Genomic DNA, 10,368 nt, shown 5'->3' on the forward strand with positions numbered 1-10,368 from the left:
AAAGAGCTCTTCAAGTGAAGACATGCTCTCTTCTCTCTTCTGTATAAAACTTTATCAAATAAAGGCAAATAACTGTGTACATCTTGCTGTAAAATGCTGCCCACGGCTGTGGAAAGTGTCTGCTCAGGCTCCTTTCACTGTCCAGGTCCTGAAAGACTCTTGTTCATGAACTGCCTCTTCACAAAGCAAGTCCACCACTAGCAAGAGGGGATAAAACAGAAGGGTGGTGGTCAAATCACAATGCAAGTTCAAGGTAAGGTCAGAATAGGAATTTATGTAATAACAAAATTTAATCTTGGTCTGTCATCCCTTATTTTATAAACTTCTTGACAACACGTTAAAAAATGTTTTTTTGACTCACAAGTCAAAATAATGACGACAAAAAAAGTAATACATTCAAGATATCTCACACAAAAAATCTGCCCTATGGGTTTACAATGCCCTAACATAAGAACAAACAACCAAAATGTTTATTATATGCAATTCATTATGTAGTGTGACTCAGTGAATCCCTACCGCGTAGTTAAGCAACACTGCAATGCAGAAAAAGTATTCTCGCCATAGAAAACCTTAGTTTGTTTAATAGTAGCTACATGATAAAAGGTTATTTACCAACTAAATAGGTAAAGAAGAGGGTCTTACCTTGCTAGGTTTATCATTCTGAGGGTCAAAAACTTTCTCACAAAGTCTCAGTCCAGTCTCTTGTCTCAGCTGCTGTAAGTAGGCCCTCATCACCTCTAAAATAAGGAACAGGCAGAACAATAAAAAAAATCCTGAGAATGTATCCCTCATGTGCTGGTCGCTGGTCTGCACAATGACGTTGGCAATACACTTCTACACATTCAAACAGGATTAAGAAACAGAAATGACAGTCCCAATGGTTTTATAACTATTTTGGTTCAAAAGATTCTCTATGTGTTATACTTGTTACCAAGAATCTTTTTTTCTTTTTTTTTAAGATTTTATTAGAGAGAGAGAGAGAGCACGCAAGCAAGGGGAGAGGCAGGCAGAGGGAGAAGCAGACTCGCCACTGAGCAGGGAGCCTGATGTGGGACTCGATCCCCAGACTCTGGGATCATGACCTGAGCTGAAGGCAGTGGCTCAACCTACTGAGCCACCCAGGTGTCCCACCAAGAATGTTTTGAGAGAGTGACTGGTAAGATATTATCCGTGCTATGATTCCACTCTCGACGTGTACACCAATCAAGACAAGCAAAGAAGGGGGGTAAAAAGTCAAATGGAGGAGATCTTGTGCCATAGAGAGGAAGGAAGAAACCCTGTTCTTACCATCTTCCTGTTTGTTTGCAGGTTTGGCATAAATTGCATTAAGTGGAAAACCAGGCTCTCCAGGAATGGGAAAATTAGTGATTCCCAGCGTATACATTTCTTTTTCACCTTGGCTTTTGGAATTGCACTAAAAAAAATTATACACACACACACATACTTTACAGAGAAAAGGATAATAACATCCAATTTGTAATTGTAATTGTTTTAGTCTAAGTAGATATGCCTGGGATTACTAATGTATTTGGGTGCCCTTCTGCAATCTAGGGAAGTCTGTGGACTCCTCAGAATAATGTTTTATTCATTTATTTATTGTTTTACTTATTTATTTAAAAGATTTTATTCATTTATTTGTCAGAGAGAGAGCGTGCATGAACAGGGGGAGCGGCAGAGGGAGAAGCAGGCCCCCCACCGAGAAAGGAGCCTGATATGGGACTCGATCCCAGGACCCTGGGATCATGACCTGAGCCAAAGGCAGATGCTTAACTGACGGAGCCACCTACGCATCCCCAGAATAATGTTTTAAATGAATTAAATAAAATACACAAAATTATAAAAGAAATCAATTATAGTCAAACACAATAATTACAGTATTAAAAAGCCAAATTTATGACACACACATGCATGTGCTTCTTTATTAACACAATGGGCCTAATAACTAAAATTTGAAGTAGTAATGAGTGAAAATAAAATTTCAAAATAACTTCAACTCTAAATGTAAAATGAAAATGCTGTCGGGGCGGGGAGTCTGCTTCTCCCTCTCCCACTTCCCCTGCTTGTGCTCTCTCTGTCAAATAAATAAATAAAATCTTAAAAAAAAAAAAAGGAAAATGCTGTGATTTTTCCTGGAGAAAAAGTTACAGGTATGGCTAATGCTACTGTGGGTTGTTGCCTACATTAATAATTAAAGTAAATGCTAAATCTCAGTTACAAGTTAGTGAAAAGAAAGACGTAATCTTTTTCCCACTCAAGCTCATGAACCGTTGATTTATATCCTTGGCTCAGAGGTTCTTAACCTGGGGCTGAGGAAGATTTCTGTCTTGGGAAAATACATGCAAAGCCTTAAAACACCAGCCCCTTATCTTCTCATTAGTCAACTAAACTACTGTTTAGAATCCACATTCAGATTTTCCTCTTAGGTACATGCTCTAAGTGGGAGGAAGTATTATCTACTTGTCCTTAAAGTCTCAACAAGTCCAGATAGCTAGGAGGGTGAACATGTATCAGTATTGTGTTTTTCTGATAGACAATCATCCAAGTTTAATTACCTTCTGGAGTTTCTTTAGACACTCAGAAATGTAGAGAGTTATATATATCAAGGTTCTATCAGCTTCATTCTGCAGGGGCCGGGGTGAAGGGGGGAGGAGGGGTGAGGGAGGAACAAAAGTTAAAAACAGTCCTGATTAAAACATAACTATCATGTGTAATAAATGAATTCAAGCTTTGTCTTTTGAGTATCAACTGAAAACTGTGCAAATGTAGTTCCTACAGCATCAACAGTTCCCATTCGCCAAATGCAGTCTTCCCAAGCCACCTTTCTGTCCACTCCGGGGGAGGGAGCCACCTCCTGCCATCCAGAGCTGTGGGGCGGCCCTGCCTCTGGGTCCCAGGATGCTGTGCCAACAGCCCCTCCCTCCGTGTAGGAAGGAGAGTTTAACAGAGCTGCTTGGAAAGCCTGAGGTGTACCATATGGTCGGCTAACTTTTAAAACCTCCTCACTTCAGGATCTCTGCCGAGAACAAAAGCACTCCTGACTCTAAAGGAGGAAACAGCTATTTCACGTGTTTCTTGTTCCTGAAGAGCTCCAAGAGCCCAACTCTTGATCTAACCAAAAGGAAAATGTGAAGACTGGAGGTCAGATTTTACACAGATTTACAGTTAAAAAAAAAAACAAACTACACCTGCCCCTATTTTTAAGGGCATAGGACATTCAGGAGAGAATGAAATGTGGCAGAATTACATTTATTTACACCTACTACAAACATCACACTTAGACAGAGCATTAAATACAAAAAACACCATGAATGTCATAGGATGCTTAGACTACAACTTGTAAACCAAGAGCCTGCAAAAAAGATTTCACACCCTTTTGATTCCAAAAGGTCAAAGTTTGTCAAGGAGAGGCTGAAGTTCCATATTCTAGAATATTATCAAGAGAAGTTGTTGACATTCCTGTAACTTGCTCATAGGATGAACTCAGAAAAGTTCTTTTTTTTCCTATTTCTCCCTCTCCTTTTCTGCCACCCTCCTTCTAAACTTCCTTTTGACCTCATTCCTCACAAGAGCTAAGAGCAGAAAGGAAGAAAAGGTAGCTGAGGGAAGGGTCAGGATCACTGAACTTTATTTCTCCATCTCAGGTCCAGGACATAAAAATATATAAAAATAACACAGCTACAATGTAGAATTTTTTTTAGTTTTGGACTGGCACATAGTAGGTGCTTTATTAATGTTGAATGAATAAAAGCGTCTAGATCATGGGTTGGCAAACTTCCTCTAGAGAAGACCAGATATTAAATATTTTCGGTTTTGTAGGCCAAACAGTCTTTGTCACAACTATTCAACCCAGCTGCTGTGGCATGAAAGCAGCCATAGACAATATATTACAAAATGAATGTGGCTGTGTTCCAATAAAACTTTATTTAGAAAAAGAGGCAGTGGGCCAGATTTGGCCCTCAGGCTATAGTTTGCTGATCCGTGGTATACACTTTGGAGGAAAAATGAGAAACTAATACTGATACAGAGTCTAATACTAAGTACTATTCTGGGTTTTTAAGGTCATGCAAACTCATTCAATTTTATTTACTCCTCAGAACAACCCTGACTGCCAGGTAGATTATTATCCCCATCAGAATACTAAATTAAATATTAAAAGCTCTGTACTTTACCTTAATCTCATAGTTTTTGAAGAAGACATTGGCCTTAAAATAATAGATGGCTTCATCCACAATATCTGTATCTTTTGCTAAACAGGACACAAGGGGAGAAAGGCAGAGAACATTAGCTAAATGTAAAAATAACACTTAACAAAGCTATAGAGAAAAAAAAACAGGTCAATGGTCAAAAGTCTTGGAGTTGAGTGAAATAAAATGAGGCCATTGAAACATAAGGTCTTCAGAAACAATTTCTAGAAAAATAAGCACATGGTTTATTCTAATAGCTCTACTGTTTTTATAAAAAGTCTACTCATTAGAAACAAATTAATCAGTACAGAAAAAATATTTTATTGTCACCCTAAATCTCACTACCTAGAAATAACTACTATTAACATTTCGTGAACATCATTCCAGACATCTCTCAATGCACTTATAAAAATAGACTGAGACAGACTAACTTTGATAAAATCCTGTTTAAAAATAAAAAGTGTTCAATGTAATTTTATATGAATTAACATACTGCAGTTTCAGGGGGAAAAAAAAATCTCAATTGTCATTTAGGAACACACTGGGTTCACACATACGTCTTTCTTTTTATGAAAACTGTGACTTAAAATATACTTGTACAAGCTGTTCTAGGTGGCTGGAGACTGAGAAAAGCCAGAAATACTGTTGTGACAAAGATAGATCTCATTATACAATTTCTTGGGCAGTTTTTTGTTTTCCTTTTCTTATTTCAAAAAGGTCAAAATCCCAGGGTCTTGATATCCGGCAGGCGGCTGCAGCAATGCAGAGACAGTTTTGTTTTTGTTTTTCAGAGTTATTTATATTTCTTGTCCATAACCACTATCCCTCTCATACCGCAGAAATGCAAAGTAATCCTGGAGGTTTAGTACTCTGATTTAGCTGTCTTTAACCCTGCTCATTCCCCTGCTAAAGAATTTCAACAGAATTCTAACTCTAGACTCCTGTTCTTGCAATTTTCTTATCTGCAGAAAGGACACTTCCTCAGAGGATTCAGTGTTTACAAAACCAGTTAGTTCTAAACGTAACAATGTGGGGGTAGGGGGTGGGCTACAAGATTTGGAACCTAGGAGGGTGTTTGGCACACAAAGGTGTTAAAAAGGTGTCTGATGAATGTAAATAAATGAACCTGATTAATGCTAACAGTTATTTAGCTCCAGCATAGGCTTGTACTCCTTCATGATTCCAGTTCATTCTAATCCTGCCCCCTGGGGAAGAGTAACAGGTCATTCCCTGTCTACAGAAACCATGAAGATCTGGTTTCTTGGGGTCCTGTTCTCCCTCAAGGGCCCATGAATTGTTGCAGAGGTGGTAATTAGATAAACTCCATCCTTGGTCAATTGCATCTTCTGATATGCTACATGGTATTCTGTAAAGATCTGAAAGGGTTCTCAAGGAATCTGGGACAATATTATTTTTTAATCTTTCTTTGCACTGTATTTCTTTTAGATTATTTTTCTTCTTTTTGGTCTTTTTTTTTTTTTTTTTCCATCTGTTCCTTTTCCTTCATCTTGGAATCAAGTAAAAACTGTGGTGATTTACCAAATTTATTTAGTTTACTGAACTTTCAACTGATGTTGAAAACAAAATTAAAAAGAGGTCACGTCAAATAGTCTGGCAGAGGAATGAAGATGGGTCAGTACAAAATTGGTAATGAAAACCACGGTCTTTTTTTTTTTTTTTAATTTTTTTTTTAAGATTTATTTATTCATTTGAGAGAGCGAGAATGAGAGAGAGTACATGAGAGGGGGGAGGGTCAGAGGGAGAAGCATGCTCCTCGCTGAGCAGGGAGCCCGATGCGGGACTCGATCCCGGGACTCCAGAATCATGACCTGAGCCGAAGGCAGTTGCTTAACCAACTGAGCCACCCAGGCGCCCGAAAACCACGGTCTTAAAAACCTTGAATGGAACTCAGATGCAGATGCTTGAATGGAACATGGTGCAGGGAAACCATGTCTAATATAATACAAATTATACTGTTGGCAGAACATCTCAGAATGTGTCAGAAGAGTCTAAAAAGAATGGGGCTTTCTAAACAGTAAGAAATGGTTCGAAAAAAGAGAAAGTGAGTACCAAAAAAGAAAGCAAAGATATAAAATTGAGAAAAGCAAGAGAAAGAATGTGTAATGTTACACAGGACACTTAAGATTTAAGATCGAGGTACTGCTGAAAATGAAGATCCTGAAGAATGAATAAGGGAAGTAGATATAGATGGGGGAAGGGGTTAAAATGTTTTGGGTTTTTTTTCTCCAGCCTTATGACAGAAAAAGGATGGGGACATGGTATTCTATAGAAGTAGCAGCATTAGATCACTTTGTAAGAACCAAGAGTGATGACAGAACAGTGTCGAGAATTAAGCACATTTCCTCTTCCCTCTCAAAAAAATATCCAAGAGAACTCAGCAGCAATAATACACTTTCTTACTCAATACAACATACATGATCTTGAAAGGTCTAGAGGGGCAATATCTATCAAGCAAACAGAAAATACAAGAGCAGTGTGAGACAGAGGACTGAGCTAAGAATTTGCCTGATTTGATAATGTCAGAGAGTTGCTAGATGTTTCCTACTAAAATCTGAAAATAATGGAAAGAAGTTTCAACTTACTCTCTCTAGGGGCAGGTCCTTTGAACTGACTTCTGATAGGCAACAGTGCCATGTTTCCAATGAGTTTGGTGTCAGGGTCCATGAGAGAAGAGTGGTAAGCCTGTAGTGTCAAGCCAGGTAAAAATACGGAGACAAAGAGAGCAAACGTCAGCGGGGCAGACAAGTAACATTTTTACAAAGGAAAAAAAGAGGAACCCACCCAAGACTAACTAGGAGAGGAGGAAAAAGGGATGGTAGCAGCGATTTGCTGGAGCTGGCTTTTATTGCCTCATGAAAACTGAATGTTAAATTTTGAGCAATTTTAAAATTTTTATTTATTTTATTATTTTATTTTATATTTTTTAAAGATTTATTTACTTGAGAGTGAGAGAGCACAAGCGGGGGAGAGGGGAGCAGCAAAGGGAGAGGGAGAAGCAGGCTCCTCACCAAGTAGAGAGCCCAATGTGGGGCTTGATCCCAGGACCCCTAGATCATGACCAGAGCTGAAGGCAGACGCCTAACTGACTGAGCCACCCAGGCACCCCTTGAGCAATTTTTAAAATATTTTTATTTATTTAAGTAATCTCTACACCCCACATGGGGCTCGAATTCACAATCCTGAGATCAAGAGTTACATGAAGACTGAGCCAGCCAGGCGCCCCTAAATTCTGAGGAATTTTGACAAATTTTGAGGCAAGCTGTTGTTAAACACAGCCGTTACTAAAAATTAAATTATATAAATTTGCAATTAATTATATTAAAAACAAAGGTAATACTCAAAATTCATTACTTCCTATTTTAAATTTTTTTTTTTTAAGATTTTATTTATTTGCGAGAGAGACAATGAGACAGAGAGCATGAGAGGGAGGAGGGTCAGAGGGAGAGGTAGACTCCCCGCTGAGCAGGGAGCCCGATGCGGGACTCGATCCCGGGACTCCAGGATCATGACCTGAGCCGAAGGCAGTCGCTTAACCAACTGAGCCACCCAGGCGCCCTACTTCCTATTTTAAAAAATTATTTTACTATTGTCTATGATCCTAAGGTTATTTATAACTTTTGTATCTTTGTGGCGGAAATACTATGCAATGGTGTGCTACTGTGCATCTTCCAATTCCATGTTCAGTGACATTGCATTGGTAACTGATGGGAGTATTTACACTATAGAAATAGGCAGACACTATAATAAATCAGGAGTACACCGCCCCCCACCCAGCCCCCCCCAGCTATAGTTAAACCAGAACTCAAGCACTGGCTTTTTAGTTCTACCACTTCCTGGCTATGTTTGACCAAGACATCACTTTTCTTCTCTTAGCCTGTTTCCCAATTTATAAAATGAAGAGTCATCTACTGCCCTCATTGGGTAGGTGTGAATTGAAGGAGCAGGGGAAATCACATTTATGAGAGCAATTTGTATGCTGATTCCTAGTTCTGCTTTTTACAACATGTCTGGCTTTTAGTAACACAAGAAGCATACCTGTGCTTCATTCATATATTCACATATTCATTCATCCACCAAACAATTATCAAACACCTTCTATGTGCAAGGCATGGTGATAAATGGTATGCAAGACCAGTAAGATCTCTGCCCTTGAAGAACCTTCAAGCTAATGGAAGAGGCAGGTATTAAATAAGAAATCACAGCAAAGTCCAGGAATGAGCACAGGACTTTATAAAGTCCTAGCTTAAAATCTGACTTTACCACTAGTACCGAAACCTTGGGTAAGTTACTGTACTTCTCTGAGCCTCAATTTCCTCCTCTGCAAAATGGGAACAATGAGTATCTACTTCACAGGGTCACTGCGAGGATTAAATGGGATAATTTACATGCAATGTGTAGCTCAGCGCCTGTCTGGCACGTATCAGGCATCAAATGGTACCAACGGGATTCATTAAGTATCTCTAACTATGGCTTGCTCCTTTTTGTCACAGGTATGCTTCATCTAAAGCAGCCTCCACTCTCACCTTCACCAGCTGTCTTGTTACCCATCTATTTCCTTCATCACATTTGTCACTATCTAAAACTATCTTAGGGGTGCCTGGGTGGCTCAGTCGGTTAAGCCATAGACTCTTGATTTAGGCTCAGGTCAGGATCTCAGGTGGTGGGATAGAGCCCCCCTGGGGGCTCCGGGCACTGCGCTCAGCGGTGGAGTCTGCTTGTCCCTCTCTCTCTGCTCCCCCGCCCCCAGCGTGCTCCCACTCTCTCTCTCTCTCAAAAACAAACAAAAAAAACCCCAACAACTTTAAAACTATCTTTTTTCTTTATTTCCGTTTACATGTTTGTCTGTCTCCCCATTAGAAGGTAAACTCCTTGAGCGTAGGGATTTGTTGGCCTTATTCACTGCTGTGACAGTACTTGGCATGCAGCAGGTGCTCAGTAATATTTTTTGTGTGAGTAATCACGTTATTGAAGCTCCTTTTCCTCATCTGCAAAATGGAGACCATGATGGCGATAAATTCACCCCACCAGACTGGCTGTCAAGAATGAAGGACAACCAGACTACAATTTTACTCCTACTCTGATGCACACGAAAACAGAAACATTTGGAAACCAGGAGCGGGCCCTGCATCTGCTCCGGCGGCCCCTACACTCAGCAGCTAAGGGTGGCCACCACTGCCGGGGCGACAGAGGAGGAGTCCGGGAAGTGGAGTATGACAGTGATAAGCAGCGGGAGGGACCCGCCCCCTGGGGTTGAGGAGGAAGTGGGCCTGCGGCGGGGACAAAAAGAAGCCGGACCCCAGACTTGAGAAATTAAAGATAAAAAGCACAGTCCTTGGCTTCTCAGCTCTAGTGAATCTTCGGGAATCCTGCTGGAGTAGGGGAGTACAGAAAGAGCGAGAGAAGGGGTCAGCACTGGAACGAAGGGGGCGAGAGGGGATGAGGCAGCCTCCTCTGCACGCTCAGGGTCTCTGGCCCACTCTGCCGCGGCCCCGTCCCCCCTGGCCGACACCCCCGGGCCGACCCAATCCTACAGCGACCGGCCCCCTTTCCTCGCTTCTCCCCTTCTCAGGCCCCGCTTCTTCTCTGCCCTCCTCCGCCCGCTTCTCTCAGCTCACGCACGATTTCTCGCTGCTCCCCCCCAGCTCTCGCCATCTCCCCACACCGCGAATTGGGCCCCCGTACCGGCATCTTGGCGGCGCTGGTGTTTCAAGATAGACGAGGAGGTTGGGGTTCAAGCGCGGCGCTTCCGGTCCGGGGGCCCGGGCGAGGTAGGCGGAAGTTAGGCGGAAGGGGAGGGTGAGGGGAGGACGCGGCACTTCCGGTCCTGCTGGGGTCCTTCCAGGCAGCTGCGGCTGCGCACAGTCGAAGGGACGCCAGAGGGCGCCCGAGCACTAGGCAGGGGCTGAGTGCTGCGCATGCGTAAAGGGTGCGCGAAAAATGGGGGCTAGATTTTTGGGTTACAGAATCCTTGGTTTTTCCTCAGAGTTCATTTTTTCAGTGAATCATTCTCTGGATCACGCTATTTTAAATTCAATCCCACTCCACTCCCCTGCGTCATCCTTATTTCCCTCTTTTTTCCTTAGTTATGATTCTTTTATTATTTAGCTTACTTTTGGTATTTGTTTCCCCATCCATGTGAACGTCAAAAAGGCTGGGATTTTGT

The 10,368-nt window shown here is 41.5% G+C and overlaps 1 protein-coding gene across 2 annotated transcripts; it reads right to left on the minus strand.

The window, feature by feature from the left end:
• Window positions 1–6: 6 nt before the first annotated feature.
• On the minus strand, window positions 7–10,029 carry LOC102740897 (actin-related protein 2/3 complex subunit 3). 2 transcript variants are annotated; one of them, XM_006736972.3, is made up of 7 exons: window positions 9,888–10,029; window positions 6,788–6,887; window positions 4,170–4,246; window positions 2,553–2,621; window positions 1,288–1,414; window positions 643–737; window positions 7–197 (listed from the first exon to the last, which is right to left on the minus strand). In XM_006736972.3, the coding sequence occupies exons 1-7, from the start codon at window positions 9,891–9,893 to the stop codon at window positions 135–137; spliced, it is 537 nt and encodes a 178-aa protein (XP_006737035.1). In that variant the 5' UTR covers window positions 9,894–10,029; the 3' UTR covers window positions 7–134. The 2 variants fall into 2 exon arrangements, with proteins under 2 accessions (XP_006737035.1, XP_081666472.1); XM_081810346.1 differs by having other exon boundaries at window positions 9,825–9,988.
• Between the last annotated feature and the right edge of the window lie 339 nt (window positions 10,030–10,368).

Source organism: Leptonychotes weddellii, unplaced genomic scaffold, assembly GCF_054177405.1.
Source record: "Leptonychotes weddellii isolate Sample4059 unplaced genomic scaffold, ASM5417740v2 HiC_scaffold_2312, whole genome shotgun sequence".
NCBI classification, from domain to species: Eukaryota; Metazoa; Chordata; class Mammalia; order Carnivora; family Phocidae; genus Leptonychotes; species Leptonychotes weddellii.

Bases quoted from the DNA above. Each gene is read 5' to 3' on its own strand.
- LOC102740897 (XM_081810346.1), bottom strand. From the start codon at position 9,893: ATGCCGGTACGGGGGCCCAATTCGCGGTGTGGGGAGATGGCGAGAGCT. The intron at 6,888-9,824 runs GTGCGTGAGCTG...TTGACACTACAG, and splicing joins GGGGGGAGCAGCGAGAAATC to GCTTACCACTCTTCTCTCAT. The intron at 198-642 runs GTAAGACCCTCT...CCCTCTTGCTAG, and splicing joins AGAATGATAAACCTAGCAAG to TGGTGGACTTGCTTTGTGAA.